The sequence below is a fragment of the Artibeus jamaicensis genome, unplaced genomic scaffold (assembly GCF_021234435.1).
Source record: "Artibeus jamaicensis isolate MK-2021 breed Jamaican fruit bat unplaced genomic scaffold, CSHL_Jam_final contig_886, whole genome shotgun sequence".
Lineage (NCBI taxonomy): Eukaryota > Metazoa > Chordata > Mammalia > Chiroptera > Phyllostomidae > Artibeus > Artibeus jamaicensis.
Genome location: NW_026522002.1, coordinates 2,206,325 through 2,223,636, shown reverse-complemented (window position 1 = coordinate 2,223,636; position 17,312 = coordinate 2,206,325). Strand labels below are relative to the sequence as shown.

At 41.6% G+C, this 17,312-nt stretch overlaps 1 protein-coding gene across 1 annotated transcript; it reads left to right on the top strand.

The window, feature by feature from the left end:
* The first annotated feature begins 9,270 nt into the window (after positions 1 to 9,270).
* GPR27 (G protein-coupled receptor 27) lies at positions 9,271 to 11,892 on the top strand. Its single transcript, XM_037150283.2, has one exon. The coding sequence runs from the start codon at positions 9,605 to 9,607 to the stop codon at positions 10,730 to 10,732; it is 1,128 nt and encodes a 375-aa protein (XP_037006178.1). The 5' UTR covers positions 9,271 to 9,604; the 3' UTR covers positions 10,733 to 11,892.
* The last annotated feature ends 5,420 nt before the right edge of the window (positions 11,893 to 17,312 follow it).

Here is a 17,312-nt window from a genome sequence, read left to right as displayed (position 1 = left end):
ATATATGAACTCTTAAAAGTCAGAAAATAAATGACCTAATGAAAAAATATGGATAAAAACTTGAACAGATTTGCATCAGCAAATATGGCAAAAGATATGCCAGATAAGCACATGAAAAGATACTTAACATCATTAGTCTTTATTCCTAACATAGTAGAATTCCATCCCCAAACTATCAATTAAGTATGAAAGTAAAATAAGGGCATTGCCAGGTATGTAAAATCTTGAAAAGCATTTAGCCCCAATATACTTTTCTCAGGAAGCTACCAATATAAACACATCACCTAACGATGAAATAAAAGAATAAGCCAAGAAAGAGAAAAATGTGCTCAGGACATAAGAGACCTGACATTGAAAGGGAGACGAGACCAATACGATGGTGAAGGAAAGTGCCAGGGTAGCAGCTGTGCAAACCGACTGAAGTCAGAGTCTGAAGGTTCCAGGAAAGACATTTCCAAGGACAAAAATGCAACCAATAGAATAGATGATGAATTTGGCTCTACCGAGTGAAATTTTATGGTTCTGTCAAAATGAAGTCAAGTGACTTACAGACACGTCATTTTCTTAGGATTTTATTTATTTATCTCTAGAGGGGAAGGGAAGGAGAGAGGGAGAGAAATATCAATGTATGGTTGCCTCTCATGTGTCCCCTGCTGGGAACTGGCCTGCAACCCAGGCATGTGCCCTGACTGGGAATCGAACCACAATCTTTTGGTTAGCAAGCCCGCACTCAATCCACTGAGCTACACCAGCCAGGGCTAGACATGTCATTTTAAGGAAAGAGAAGAATCATTATTTCTGAGGAAAATAAAAAAGTGTGATTTACAAAATGTATTTGTAATAAATGACTCAGCAGTGAACTACACTATACAATGTGGAATTTTACAATTCCACAACTCACTGATGCTCTAAACGTGAACTCATTAAACTAGGTCTCTGCCCTTTAAAAAGTGATGAAGGGTGGCAGCAGGGTGTGTCCTAGAAATGAAGCTGTTTAACCACAATGTTCATGACACCATATTCGGACTGCCTAAAGGTAACATGGAAGTCTACAAAGAAATGGCCATGGTCGTGCCTTTTATGTGACTTGTTTCACCTTAAACATCTGTCTGCCTTGTCTCTAAGATAATACATTTTATTTTTGCAGATACTCTCCCCAACAACGGTAATAAATTCTTCTCAATGAAAGAATCTCTACTTCATTTAAATCAAAACCCAATGCAAAGCTTGGTGGTAGGGGGAGAGGAAGAATTTATGTGTGTGTGGCATGTAGGTATATAGAGGGTAGGTATTTTAGAATTAAACTTTCATTTTTCATTACAAGAAAGTCATTGGATAATAGGTAGAATAGAAAGTCAAGAAACCGTAGGTACATATCTAAAGATGTATCTTGTAGGCCTCAGTTCCACAGCTTAGAGCATGCCTGAAAAAGCTATATATTAGAAAATATAGTCTCTGTAATTCTCTGGAATAGAAAGTAACTATAGTCAATGCATATTATGACCTGAGTATGAGAGGTGAAGAGAAGATTATAGCAGTAGAAGGTTTGACATGTAATATACACACCATTCTTCCATTCATAGGAAGAGAACTTCTAAGGAACAAGTATGATCCTATTATGTTCTAATGCATGGTAGCACCTTTATCTCAGTGGCAGCATTCAATCTTTAAATACAAAATTTAGAATCACAACAGGACTTAACCACTAGAGGCACTTGAAACAGCTACTGAATATAATGGCAAAGAGAGGTGCTACCTAAAATAAGGTTTCCCTACCTCCCCACTTATAGCCATGGCTATAACTCCTTGAAAACACTTATTACAATTAAATTCTTTTATATAAAAATGAGATTATAAATGGTAATACATGCTAGTGATGATTTTTGTTGCTTTTCAATATTGTAAGTGTTTATTTTCAGGTGACTAAAAAACTGCCTAGAACATAATTGTTTTCTGCATTCTGTATCAGGTGATACAACTCACAGTTTAACATTTATAAAATATTGATAGTTTTCCCTCAACTATGGATTGGTCAACACAACCCAGCCTTGTATGTACTTAGGAAGAATTCAGATTTTCAGGTCAGATGGACTAGATTTTTAACTGTGCTTTGCCACTTTGTGCCGTGTAACCACAGACGGTGTAATATCACTGTTCTAATTAACATGAGACTCATCTGCTGAATGGGAGATCAGGATTCTGAAGGAGAAGTTAGGTCATGTATGCAAAACACCTTGGTGCATTACTGGACCTAAAAATAAAAAATAGCTTTCCTAGCAGACAGACATTGCAATACACGTATAAAGCTACTGACTAAGAATTTTAAAATTTTTCCTCCCAAGTTTATTTCAACATCACAGCATATAAATACTGAAGCAAATCAAAGGGAAAACACATAACCAAAGGGCAAGTCATGAGTTATTTCTGCAGCCAGCCTTAGGGAAGGGCACAAGACTTCACTCAGAAAGCAACAGCAAGGAGTCCACATTACTTTCCAGGCCCCTATTCATCTTTTAATAAGGATATTATTCAAAAGTCACAGAGGTGACCAACTATCACCATTACTCAATTTTAGATCATTTTTATCACCTCCAAAACAAATCTAGTACCCACTGGCAGTTGCTCTCCAATCTCCTCTGCCCTCCGGCCCCTGGCAACTACTAATATACTTTTTGTCTGTATAGATTTGCCACTTCTGAGCATTTAATACAAAAGGGATCATATAATATGTGTTTTTTTTGTGGTTAGGCACTTTCACTTAGCATGTTTTAAAAATTCATCCACGTTGTAGCATGTACCAGTGCGTCATGCCTTTTTTTGAGTAATATTCCATTGCATTATTATATCACATTTTGTTTATCCATTCATCCATTGATGAACATTTGTATTGTTTCCTCCTTTTGGCTATTATGAAAAATGATGCTACGAACATTAGTCTACAAATTTTTATGTGGACATATTTTCATTTCTCTTGGGTATATATCTAGGAGTGGAATTGCAAGCTGATAAGGTAACTTTATATTTAACTTTTTGAGGAACTGCCAAACTATTTTGCAAAGCATTTGCACTGTATGAGGAGGGTTCCAATTTTTCCACAAAATCACCAGTATTTGTTATTGTCTGTCTTTTAGATAACAACCATCCTGCTAGGTGTGAAGTAGTATCTCAATTTAGTTTTGATTCACATTTTCCTAATGACCAATGATGTTAAGCATCTTTGAGTTTATTGGCCATTTGTAGCTCTTGTCAGAGAAATGCCTATTCAAATCCTTTGCCCACATTTAATTGGGTTATTTGTCTTTACATTGTTATGAGTTCTTTATATATCCTGGATAAAAATTCCTCATCAGATCTATAATCTGACAATATTTTCTCCCATTCTATAGACTGTATTTTCACTTTCTTGAAGGTGTTATTTGAAATACAAACTTTTAACATACTTTTAATTGAATTTATTGGGATGACATTGGCTAATAAAATTATATGAAGCACAAACTTTTTAATTTTAATAAAGTGCAATCTATCTATTTTTCTTTTGTTACTTGTTCTTTTAATGTTATATTTAAGAAACCACTGCCTAATTTAAAGTCATGAAGATTTACTTCTATGTTTTTTTAAGAGTTCTATAGTTTTTAGTTCTTACTCTTTGGTCTATGATTCATTTTCAGTTAATTTTTGTATGTGGTATGTAGAAGGGGTCCAACTTCATTCTTTTGCATGTGGAGAAAATCAACTGCTGAAAGAATTTCCACTAAAGTTACAATAAGACATGCATACATACATAAAGATATTCATTCAGCAAATACAGCAAAAACAATTATTTTGAGATATGAACTGGTCATTTTTCTGTCTCATTTCCCCCTTTCCTTCCCAACATTCAAGCACATAGCAGGCGCCAGTCTTCCTTGCCTAGGGGAAGTTTATGGCAAGGTAGCTTCCGGACTTTGTTTTCTCAAACACCTAAATTATAGGACCACAGATTCTCGGAGGAATTGACCAATTATATTGTGCAGAAAAACAAGGAAGAGGTGGTTTTCCTCTCTGCCAGGATAGGGAACCCTCAGAAATGGAAGCAGTAGGAGAAGGAAAAAAAAGTCCTGAGAAAGAGGGGATCTGCACCCAATTTCCCAGACACACTGCTGAGAGGAATGGCTGGGGGTATAGCTAAGCATAGGCACCTCGGCCCAGATTCTCAACCCTAAGTCTGGTATGAGGCAGCTAAGACTCACTAAACCATCATAGCTTATAAGGACAGGAACAATACAGCTAACAACTGACAAAACATCAGATGGGATCCCTCCTCCTACCCCGAGACTGGCATATCCTGAATGTCTGTGTATCACGCAGTTTAGGCACTACCCTGGAATTATGTTATATTCTGAAGAAGCAAGGGGCCATGAGGAAACCCAAGAACCACTAAGGTTATATTTTTTACCCACCAGAAAGATGAAATGGCAACTCAGAGTGAGAAACTAGGTATCTAAGAAGCAGTTATATTTCTTGTGAGCTTGATTTAGGGACTGACATTCATACCGGCCACACAAATACTAAGAACCCACTATGTACAGGACATCCTGCCAGGCTACTTTGGAGTGGGAAATATAACAGTCATGATTAGCCAAGGTATTTGCAGTCTGATGAGAGTAAATGTGAATGATGGTAGCTGCTATGAAATACACACTATTTGATTACACAGCTTATGCTACACTCTGGTTCACATTTAATGGAATCTTTCTCCCAATAAGCCTCTAACACTCAGAGTAGGCAAGGGATTTGGGTGAGGATTGGTAGTAACTGGTAGGACTCAGATACGTACCAAGGTATACCTAGCTCCAAGCCCATTTTCATTCCTGAAGTAATGACTCATATTGACTCTCTTCCAAGGAGAGGCCAATTTGAGTGCTGTCCTTTGGTAACCCAGAACCCACTGGGCCTTTGATTCATTTTTCTGAGTTGGGAGGGGCTTAAGTCAAACCAATCTTCTCTAAGTTGGTATACAATGCACCCATTGGCAGATGACTGGACAGGAAGCTGAGGTTGAGCAGGAGACACTGGCCCAATTGGCTCCCATGATGTTGAGGCTCATGGTCTTGCTATATCAAGGTATGTCAACTAGTACCTCTGAACAGCCTGGATTTTTATTACCACTCATATCATTTTTATGTCCAGCAAAGAAGTGTCATATCTAGCTTGGGAAAAAAAACCTCAACTTTTCTATTTATGTGCCAAAGGAAAAGTTTGGTTATATGCAAAATGAAAATTTCTCTTATAAGGAAAAAAAAATCTCATTAAGCTGTTTTGCTTTCAGGTGCAGGCACTTAACTGGGTGCCTAAGAAACTATTTAAAATTCTTATCTGAAGCTTCCTAGAAACAATAAAAGGAAAATAATTTGATTCTGGCAATAAAATGTTAATAGTTTTTCCTTAAGTACTAATCTACTGAACAAATGTTGAGCATGAAAGAACAGGCATATAAATGTTGTAGAGCCATAATTTATGCATTTTCTACTGCTGTTTTTGCTATTTGATCTTGGATAAATGACTAAACCAAATTTCAAATCTCAAAGAGAAACACAATGAACCACAGACCGAAGTAAAAAGCACAGAGAAACCTAACATACTACTGTCTATTCTTTTGTATCCTTGTCTTAGAAATAAATCTCTCCCCATTTGGGACTGGAAAACCATTTTTTGGGAACTTACCTGCCTGGTTTCAGAAGCTGTAATTCCCCAGTGGCTAAGGCTGAGTAAAGGACCTTGAGATCATAAGCCACTTAGGAAACAAAGCTTATCTTCCCTGTAGGGGCAGCACCTCTGCTCCCTTTCTCTTCACCCTGCTTGGGCCCTGGTGGATGACTGATTAGCCAATGACAAGTAATATTCCTCCAAAGAGCCAAACAGGAACGACCTAAGACAGGCATGGTCAAAAAGGGGCCCTCAGGGAAAGACTTGAGGAACTATGGAAAAAGAGGGTAATGGACCCTCACCCCTCGGCACTGACATAGCCTGAGTCATCATTCTGTTTGCAAGAAGTCTCTTAATCTCTTAGCTGCCTTATTTCCCCTGCCTGACTTAAGCCTGAAACAATGCTAGAGGTGGGTATGGCCCTGTGCTAGAAAGGGTGGGTTCCCTAGGAAGATTCTGGCCTAAGAAAGAATGCATAAAATCCTATGAAATCTACTTTGCTAATACCTTCAATTTAAATGATAAGGGCCCAAGCAGGAAGTGAGTCTGTTCCCCAAAGTTTTATGGCCATAACTACCTGACCCTGACTCAAAATAAGCCCTCAGAGTTCTTTGAATATTATCCATCGTTTGATCATTACTCCCTGACAATGACTGATGAGCTTTACATATACACCTGGTATTCCTGTGCAGACTGAACCCAATAAAAGTCTGTCAAAGCGAGGGTTGAGGTGCTTTCCTCTTGAGAGAGTGGTTAAGGTGCTCTGAGGCACTCTCCCATTGAGAGAGAAGCCACACTGTCCCTTTTCCTCCACAAGACTCAGTATTCCACATGAATTTGTCTTGTTTCATCAATAACACCACAGACCCCAGGAGCCAGGGTCCCCGACAACCATTTAACTTGCATTTTCCCATATACAAACTGGACTTCAGAGCTGAGGAAATAAGTTAGTCCAATGTCCCATTTTGTAAATGGGATTCCAAGAGGTTAAGTGACTTGAAGTTCCAAAAGGTTAAGTGACTTGTTCGATGTCATGTGTTCATTAGCACAAATAATATTATTATTTCAACTAAGTAGGAAGGATACTGACCTAGGAGTGAGAAGACCTACTTTATATTTCCCACTCAGTCATTAATGTCACTCTGTTTATAAAACTAAAGTGTTAGATAAGATGGTTTTTGAAATTCCTTCCCTGTCTGAAGGGATGGACTATAATGCTGTGAACATGAACATCAGCAGTTTTTGTTTGTTTTTTGACACTTAATAACTTTCTTTGCAGTTATGATAAAGAATCAATATGTATGGAGTTATGAATGTGAGCTCTAGGGCCAGATATCTGCCTTGTAATCCCAGTTCTCATTTACTTGTGATGAAAGTCTCAATAAAGTACTTAACATAATCATCTCATCTGCAAAATGGAGATTGTACCTACACACTACACATGGCCCTTAAAATGATTAAATAACACATGTCAAGGATTCAACACAGTGCATAGCGCATAGGAAGTGCTCAGTAAATGGAGACTGCCATTAGTATTATCATAAAGGAACCAGAGTCAGTGTCTTTGTGTGGATTATAAGAAGGCACCCCTTCCTTTGTGCAGAAGCAACCTAAGTGCTAAGGTCCACATCAAGGCAGAATCTCATATTCTATGACTATGTGTCAGAGAAACCATTTCCCAACCCCCCTTTCTGAATGGTAGCCAATGTCGTGTAAGTGTTTGTTATAATGCAGGACTTCTTAAAAGCTCTCCAGAGGATGCCTACTTGGATGGCAGGAATACTTTTCCCTTCTTTTCCTTCTTTCTGCCTGGAATGCAGAAGCAATGGCTGGGGCGCCAGTAGCCTACTTACTCATCATGTGGGAAGGGCTACAGATTTTCGGAGACTCAGTCCCGAAACCCAACAGTTTCAAGCCAGCAATCACTGACCTCCAGATTTCTATTTCATGAGAAAGTAAACTGATGTACATTTTTAGCTATTATCCAAGTGCTATCTTAACCAAAATGCCCTCCAAATGGATTCCTCTTTTCTGTCAATAAATATTTACAGACCTGCCTAATCAGCCACTGCCCCTAGCCACTTAGGGGTGCTAAGTCAGATTACTATTGGCTGTCACCTACATTTCTGCAAAATGTCCACTCTGCTCTTGAGGTTCTTGCTATTCAAAGTATGGCCTATGGACTAGCAACATTAGTGTCACTGAGGAACTAGTTAGAAACAAAGAAATATCTGTCCCCATTCCACACCTACAGAACCAGAATCTGCATTTCCAGGTAGTGGTTTCTGTGCACTTTGAAGCTGGCGCCTCTAGACGACACTTTCAGGCTCTGCTGCCATTCCTCTTAAAGAGCACTGCCAAGATCTTCCTGTAGCACAGCTCTAATCACGTCACTCTCCTAAAAAAGCCTTCAGGGCTCCTATCTACACACTAAAGTTTAGATTCCTTAAGCCTGATGACCCAGGCCTTCTATGATCTTGTGTTGTCCTGGAAATGCCCATCAAAGTGCTTGCCCTGAGAATAGTAGGTAGACAATAAATACTGTTCTAGTCCTTAATTCTGGCTTTACTATGCTAGAAATTTGGGATACAATGGTACCCCCCCCCCCAAAAAAAAAAGACATGGTCCCTCACCTTCATGGAGCTTGGAGACTAGTGGAAAGAATATGTTTGAAAAGAAATCAAAATATGTGATGGTAAATTATAAGTGCTATGAAGAAAATGAATGGGCAGTGCTACGTTCTGGTCAGAATGGCCAGAACGGGAGCTGTGGGGCTGGACCAGGCAGAGGGAGCCACACCTGCAGAGACTTAAGAGAACTTAGTTTGTCTAAAGCCCAGAATAAGGGCTGCCCTTTCAGGCTTACCCAGAAAACAGATATCTTGGGAGGAAGCTGTCATGGGGTTCACTTTCCAAGTCACTTAGGAAAAAAGGCTGAATTTCCCCCCCCTGACTTACGTCTTCACTGGGACCACAGGTGAGGCAGAGATCTCGGCCTGCTGCACAATCACTGTGAGTCCAGCCCTGGAACTGACACCTAGCGAATTAATCCCAGCTCCAGTGCTCACTCGTTCCCAATTCCCTTGACCTACAAGCTTCTGCTTCCTCCGTACAAAGTGGGGTTAAGATTAGAACCAACTTTGTAGTTACGGTGAACACTGAGCAAGTCGACGCCGCCGATAAAGCTCCCAGAACACTGCCACACATATCAAGGCTCACCTGAACGTTAGCGGTTATATGATTATGATTAGTACTACTGTTAATTATTATTAACTTTCGGACAGAAAGCTCATCCCAGGTATTCCTGCCTCGCTGAGGCCTCCCGACCCCGCCATTCCAAGCAGCAGCCCCTTGCCCCGCGTGACCCCGCAGCGCGGGCGCCGACCGCTGCCGCAGGACCCCCGTTACCTACGGCCAAACACGGCTTATCATCACCTCGCGTCCCGAGCCCTGCCTCCCTACCCGATGCGCAGGTTCCACGGCATCCGCAGCCTAGCCTGGCCAGGGTGGCGGCCACGCGGCGCGCTCCGGCGGAGGGGAGGGGGCTCCACGGCGGCGGCGGCGGCGGGGGGCAGAGCCAAGAGGCGCGCTGCAGCAGCGGAGGAGGAGGAAAAGGATGCTGGGGACTGCGGGCAGCCGGGCGGCGGAGAGGCCCTGCTCCTAGAGAAGCCCACGGCGCCCTAGGTGCAGGGAGTGGCCCTTGCCTCCTGTGCGCGTTATTGCCGAGATGGCGGCGGCGGCAGCGGCTGCGGCGCGTTGGCACGGGGAGCCCCAGAGGCGCCAACCCGGCGCAGGCTGAGCCGCGCCGGCCCGGGAGCTCGTGCACGTCCCACGCCGCGGTGGAGCCAAGGCCAGGCGGCCTGAGGAGCGGCGAGGCCGGGAGCGGCCCTTGAACGGAGCGTCGGGCTGGGGAGGCCACGATGGCTAACGCCAGCGAGCCGGGCGGCGGTGGCGGGGAGGCGGCCGCCTTGGGCATTAAGCTGGCTACACTAAGCCTGCTGTTGTGCGTGAGCCTGGCGGGCAACGTGCTGTTCGCGCTGCTCATAGTGCGGGAGCGCAGCCTGCACCGCGCCCCGTACTACCTGCTGCTCGACCTGTGCCTGGCCGACGGGCTGCGCGCACTCGCCTGCCTCCCGGCCGTGATGCTGGCGGCGCGGCGCGCGGCGGCTGCGGCCGGAACCCCGCCAGGCGCGCTGGGCTGCAAGCTGCTCGCCTTCCTGGCCGCGCTCTTCTGCTTCCACGCCGCCTTCCTGCTGCTCGGCGTGGGCGTCACCCGCTACCTGGCCATCGCGCACCACCGATTCTATGCCGAGCGCCTGGCCGGCTGGCCGTGTGCCGCCATGCTGGTGTGCGCCGCCTGGGCGCTGGCACTAGCTGCGGCCTTCCCGCCGGTGCTGGACGGCGGCGGCGGTGAGGAGGAGGACGCGCCTTGCGCCCTGGAGCAACGGCCCGACGGCGCCCCCGGCGCGCTCGGCTTCCTTCTGCTCCTGGCCGCGGTCGTTGGTGCCACGCACCTCGTCTACCTCCGCCTGCTCTTTTTCATCCACGACCGCCGCAAGATGAGGCCCGCGCGCCTCGTCCCGGCAGTCAGCCACGACTGGACTTTCCACGGCCCTGGTGCCACTGGCCAGGCGGCCGCCAACTGGACGGCTGGCTTTGGCCGCGGCCCCACGCCTCCTGCTCTCGTGGGCATCCGGCCCGCGGGGCCCGGCCGCGGCGCGCGCCGTCTACTCGTGCTCGAGGAGTTCAAGACAGAGAAGAGGCTGTGCAAGATGTTCTACGCCATCACGCTTCTCTTCCTGCTGCTCTGGGGGCCCTACGTCGTAGCCAGTTACCTGCGGGTCTTAGTGCGGCCCGGCGCCGTACCCCAGGCCTACCTGACGGCTTCCGTGTGGCTGACCTTCGCGCAGGCCGGCATCAACCCTGTAGTGTGCTTCCTCTTCAACAGGGAGCTAAGGGACTGCTTCAGGGCCCAGTTTCCCTGCTGCCAGAGCACCCAGGCCACCCAGGCCACTCTCCCTTGCGACTTGAAAGGCATTGGTTTGTAAGGGCTCTCCCGCCGTGTGCACCCCAATCCAGCCTTTCCCTTTGGCTTGGACACTGACGTTGTTTCTTCCCCTCTGCCCCTCTTTTAATGGTCTAAGCTGCCTTCAAAATGACTCATAGCGGATTAGCACTTGAATTGTATAGACTCCCTTTAGGGAGAGGAGAGGGGTTTCCAGTTCCATCCCCGCTCGAGCTCCAGGCATTGTCCTCTTAAATATATTTTCATCCCGAAAATAGGTCCTGGAGTCTTTGTATTGGTACTGCTGTCTTTTATTCCATGTTATTACTTTTGAAAATAAAGACTAAACTAATTTTCTTCATGCAACGTTTCCTAAAGACTATGGCCAATTTTCTAACAGAAGCTATTTTTGACAACCTCAAGTGGCATTACATTTTGCAGTGAAATAGAGGAACTCCGGGGGACTTCACAAGTTTGATTTCTTGGCGGTCTTCTGTTGGAAGCAGGAGAAAGGGGAAGGGAGGATTTTCTTAACTTCTCTCTGAATTGCCAGCCGTGGGGTCAGTTGTGCTGCTCTCCTTCTCCTTCGAAAGTGTTGAACACTTTGCTCAGTTTTGAGATTGAATTTAAAGAGCAACTAGCGAGGCAGTCGATTTTTTAAGCAGCAACAAGATTTGTTTCCTATGTTACTTTAATACCACTACACAATACAGGTCAGTGACAACCGCTGTCTGCATTATACCAATCTTGACTGGAAACATTTCTATAAAACTGTAACTTAAAAGTTAGAAGGTGTTTTGGTTATTAATGGTGTGGAGGAAATACAGTATTGCATGTTTTTTGTATGTACTGATTGCTGTTCACTGGGGGTCTCTGGAAATCAGAGTACTGAATCAAAATTGTTTAGCTGTTTTTTGCCAATAAAAATTAAAATAATTTTATGGAGACAGCTTGTGCTTTGAGGAGCCCAGTTATATTCTGGCTCACGAAACTAACTTCCACTTTGAAAATTGTTCTTTTGTTTATGGTATTAGTGAATGGCAAATAATGATACTCTACTTCTAGGAGACAACGTGTTTCCTTAAAATGTTTGCTAGTTTAAGCTGTGCTGTTCTATGATGGTTATTTTAAATTAATGAGAACTATCATTTTAAATAATGTTTCTTCGTTAGACACATTGTAATCTTACATTGAGAGACTAAATTCTGCAAGTACTGTGTAATTTTTGCTTATAATGCTACATTTTTATTAATGTACCTTCTGTTTTGAGGATTTATATCTGTATTTCTCTTTGCATTATACAAATATACCAGTATTTTCGCTCTGGAGTATTTTATTATTGTTGTGTGAGGCAGTCAGTGATTGGTTCTAATAGGCACCTAACTATGGTACTCCCGTTCTGCTAGCCTTTAAGTGTGTGTTCTTTAGTTGACCATCAGCATATCTAAGGTATTCGTAGGCTTGCCAACTTAAAATGCAAGATAAAACTCTTCAAATTATTTTAAGGGGAAGGGCTGCATTAAAACTGGTTTTAGTGAACATAGAAACACAAAGTAATCATTTTATTTAAAACAAAAGTAGGTGTAGTAAATATGTTGAAATTTATTTTACTTGAGCATCACATAAACTATTAATAATGTTCAGTCCAAGAGGGATGTTATAAGAGGGTATAGCCAATTTATTTATTTTAAGTTAAATTTTATTTATTTTTTGTTGTTCAAGTACAGTTGCCTTCATTTTTCTCCTATCACTCCCACCCACCCCAGCCATCCTCATCTCCCAAACTTGATCCTACCCCTTTGACTTTGTCCATGTTCCCTCTGTACATGTTCCTTAGCGACCCTTCCTCATTCACGCCCCCCCCACCCCGTTATCCCTGCCCCAACTACCCTCTGGTTACTGTCAGTTCTCTCTTTATTCAATGTCTCTGGTTATATTTTGTTTGCTTGTTTTTGTTATTGTTGTTGATTAGGATCCACTTATAGGTGAGATCATATGGTATTTGTCTTTTACCAACTGGCTTATTTCACTCAGCATAATGCTCTCCAGATTCACCCAGGCCGTTGTGAAGGGTTGTAGTTCCTTCCTTCTTTCTGCTGCATAGAATTCCATTTTGTAAATGTACCATAACTTTTTGATCCACTCATTATTGATGGGCACTTAGGTTGCTTCCAACACTTGGCTATTGTGAATTGTGCTGCTATGAACATTGGGGTGCATAGGTTCTTTTGAGCTTGTGTTTAATGACTCTTAGGGTATAACCGCAGTAGTGAAATAGCCAGGTCTAAAGGCAGTGTCATTTTTAGTTTTGTGAGGAAATTCTATACTGTTTTCCAGGGTGGCTACACCAGTCTGCATTCCCACCAAGAATGCACTAGGGTTCCCTTTTCTCCACAACCTTGCTAGCACTTGTTGTTTGTTGTTTTGTATATGATGGCCATACTCCATAGTGTGAAGTGGTATCTCATTGGGGTCTTAATTTGCATCTCTCCGGTAACTAGTGATGCTGAACATCCTTTTATATGTCTTTGGGCCCTCTGTATGTCCTTCTTGGAGAAGTGTCTGTTCAGGTCCTTTGCCCATTTTTTAACTGGATTAGTTGTCTTCCTGGAGTGAAGTTGTGTGAGTTCTTTATATATTTTAGAGATCAATCCCTTGTCCAAGGTATCATTGGCAAATATATTTTCCCATATGGTTGGTTCTCTTTTTATTTTACTGCTGTTTTCTTTAGCTGTTCAGAAGCTTTTTATTATGATGAGATTCCATTTGTTTATTCTTTCCTTTATGTCCCTTGCTCTAGGGGACATATTTTGGTGAAAATATTGCTGCATGGAATATCTGAGGTTTTCCTGCCTATGTTATCCTATAGATATTTAAGTCTTTTATCCATCTTGAGTATATTTTTGTGTGTGGTGTAAGTTGGTGATGGAGATTCATTTTTTGGCATGTAGCTATCCAGATCTCCCAACACCATTTGTTGAAGAGGCTATTTTTACCCCATTTTATGTTTCTGCCCCCTTCTTTGAATAATAATTGACCCTAAAGACTTGTATTTATTTCTGGGCACTTTACTCTGTTCCATTGATCCATGTGTCTGTTCTTATACCAGTACCACACCGTTTTGATTACTGTGGTCTTGTAATATTGTTCCATATCAGGTATTGTGATCCCTCCTACTTTGTTCTTCTTCTCAAAATTGCTGAAGCTATTCCGGGTCATATATGGTTCCATATAAATTTCTGAAGTGTTTGTTCTATATCTGTGAAATATGTCATGGGTACTTTAATAGGAATTGTGTTGAATCTATACATTGCTTGGGGTATTATGGACATTTTGATGATGTTAATTATTCCAGTGCATGAACACAGTATATGCTTCTATTTGTTTGTGTCTTCCTTAATTCCTTTCTTCAGTGTTGTGTAGTTTTCTGAATACCGGTCTTTTACCTCCTTGGTTAGGTTTATTTCTAGCTACTTTATTTTTCATGTTGCTATAGCAAATGGATTTTTTTCCTGATTTCTGTTTCTGATATTTCATCATTGGTGTACAAAAATGCCTTTGGTTTCTGAATATTGATTTCGTATCCCACTGTTTTGCCAAAATCATTTGTTAGGTCAGGTAGGTTTTTGGTGGAGTCTATAGGATTTTCTGTGTACACTGTCATGTCATCTGCGAACAATGACAGTTTTGCTTCCTCCAATTTGTATGCCTTTTATTTCTTTTTGTCTAGCTGTTCCTAGGACTTCCAATACTGTGTTGAATAGAAGTGGCGAAAGAGGACACCCTTGTCTTGATCCTGATCTTAGTGGGAAAGTTTTTAGTTTTTGTCTGAGTTTATGTTGGCTGTGGGTTTCTCATATGTGTCCTTTATTATATTGAGGCATTAATGCTCCCTCTATTTCCACTTTGCTGAGCGTTTTTATCATAAATGGGTGCTGTACCTTATCAAAAGATTTCTCTGCATCTATTGATATGATCATGTGATTTTTGTGTTTTGTTTTGTTTATGTGATGTATTAGGTTTATTGATTCGCAAATATTATACCATCCTTGCATCTTTGGAATAAATCCAACTTGATCACGGTATATATGATCTTTTTAATCTATTGCTAGATGTGGTTTGCCGATATTTTGTTGAGAATTTTAGTGTCTTTGCTCATTAGTGATATTTGCCTGCAGTTTTCTTTGTTTGTTGTGTGTTTATCTGGTTTTTGGATTAGGATGACACTGGCTTCATAACAGGAGTTTAGGGGTCTTCCATCTTCTTGGATTTTTTGGAATAGTCTGTGAAGGGTAGAGGTTAGCTCTTTCTTAAATGCTGTGTAAAATTCTCCTGTGAAACTGTCCAGTCCAGGGCTTTTATTTGCTGGGAGTTTTTTTTATTACTCCTTCAATTTTGTCAGCTATTATTGGTCTGTTCAGGCTTCCTGCTTCTTCATTCCATTTGAGGAGATTATATTTTTCTAGAAATTTGTCGATTTCATCCAGGTTTTCAAATTTCTTAGCATATCATTGTTCATAGTAATTTCTTACAACCCTTTGTATTTCAGTGGTGTCAGTTGTAATCTGTCCTCTTTCATCTCTGATTTTGTTTATCTTTTCAGAGAGCCAGCTCCTGGATTTATTGATGGTTAGAATTGTTCTTTTACTCTCTACATAGTTTAATTCTTCTCTGATCTTGGTTATCTCCTTCCATCTACTCACTCTGGGCTTTGTTTGTAGTTGTTTCCTCCAGTTCTTCTAGATGTAGGATTAGGTTGTTTATTTTAAATATTTCTCTTTTTTAGGTAGGCCTATATTGCTATGACTTCTATCCCAGGAGTACCTTCACTGTGTCCCATAAGTTTTGGACTTTTGTAAGTTCATCTTTATTTGTTTCCAGAAACTTTTTTATTTCTTCCTTGATCTCATTCTTAACTCATTCATTACTTAATAGCATGCTATTCAATCTCCATGAATTTGAGCATTTTTTAGTTTTTTCCTTGAGGTTGAGGTTGGTTTCTAGCTTCAGGCCCTTGTGGTCCAAGAAAATGATTACTTAGAATTCAATTTTCTTGATTTGGTGGAGGCTTATTTTGTATCTTGTCATGTGGTCTGTCTTTAAAAGTGTTCCATGTACATTTGAAAAGAATGTGTATTTTACTTCTTTGGGATAAAAGGCTCTCTCTATATATATATATCAGTTAAGTCCACTTGATGTAGGACATTGTTCAATGCCACAATATCTTTTTTGACATTTTGTTTGGAAGATCTATCCATTTCTGACAGTGGGATGTTAAAATCCTCTAGTTTAAGTATGTCGATGTCTATATCTTTCTTGAAGTCCTCCAAGATTTTAGTTATATATTTGGGTGCTCATTATATTTAGTTATATATGTTGTGTGCATATATGTTTTCATAATGGATTCTTCCCTTGAGCATTATAAAGTGTCCTTCTGGGTCTCTTTTTATGGCCTTTGTTTTGAAATCTGTTTTGTCTGTTGTAAGTATTGCTTCCCTGGCTTTTTTTTTCCCCTGTCCCTTAGCTTGGAATATTTGTTTCTAGCTCTTCACTTTAGTCTTCATTCTAGTCTGTGTAGATCTTTTGTCCTGAGGTGGGTCTCTCAGGCAGCACATGTATAAGTCATGATTCCTTATCCATTCAACTATCCTATGTCTTTTGATTGGAGCAATTAATCCTCTTACATTTAAGGTCATTATTGATAGGTACTTATTCATTGCCATATTACTTCCTTCTTACCTGTGTTTTTCTCTCTCACTCTTTTTCTTCCTTTTCTTAAAGTAGACATGTTAGCATCTCTTGTACCACTGGTTTGGAGGAGGTATGAGGCTTTTTTTCTAGGAAGTTCCTTAATTTGCCTTCCATTTTAATTGAGAGCTTTGTTGGTAGAGTAGTCTTGTTTGCAGGCCTTTGATTTTCATTATTTGCAATATTCCTTGCCTTTCCCTTCTGGCTTGTAGCGTTTCCACTGAGAAGTCAGCTGCTAGTCTTATTGGAGTCCCCGTGTCTGTCACTTTCAGTTTCTCCCCTGCTGCCTTTTATTCTCTCTTTTTCTTGGAATTTTGCCATTTTAATTATGATGTGTCTTGAAGTGGGCCTCTTTGGGTTCCTCTTGATTGGGACTCTCTGTGTTTCCTGGATTTGTGTGACTTTTTCTTTCATCAAATTAGGGAAGTTTTCTATCATTACTTTTTCAAACAGTTTCCTATCCCTTGCTCTTCTTCTGCTTCTGGTACCCCTATTATATGGATACTGCTATGTTTCACATTGTCCTGCCATCCCCTTAACACCTCTTTGTTCTTCCTGAGTCTCTTTTCTCATTTCTTGCTCTTTCTGGGTGTTTTTTCCTACTTTATCCTCCAGCTCATTGATCCGATCCTCTGCTTCATCTAGCCTGCTTTTGATTCCTTCCACTGTGTTCTTCAATTCAGAAATTGTATTCTTCATTTGCTCTTGTCTCAGGTTGATTGTTTCTGTCATTTTTCATGCTGGTGTAATTTGTAGTAAGTTCTTGTAGCTTCCCTGTAGTTTTTGGTAATTCTCAGTGAGCTCTTTGAGCTTCCTTATTACCATTGCTTTGAACTCAGTATTTGATAGTTGACTTGCCTCTGTTTCATTTACCA

Excerpts from the sequence above, each read along its gene's own strand:
- GPR27 (XM_037150283.2), top strand. The coding sequence starts at position 9,605 with ATGGCTAACGCCAGCGAGCCGGGCGGCGGTGGCGGGGAGGCGGCCGCC.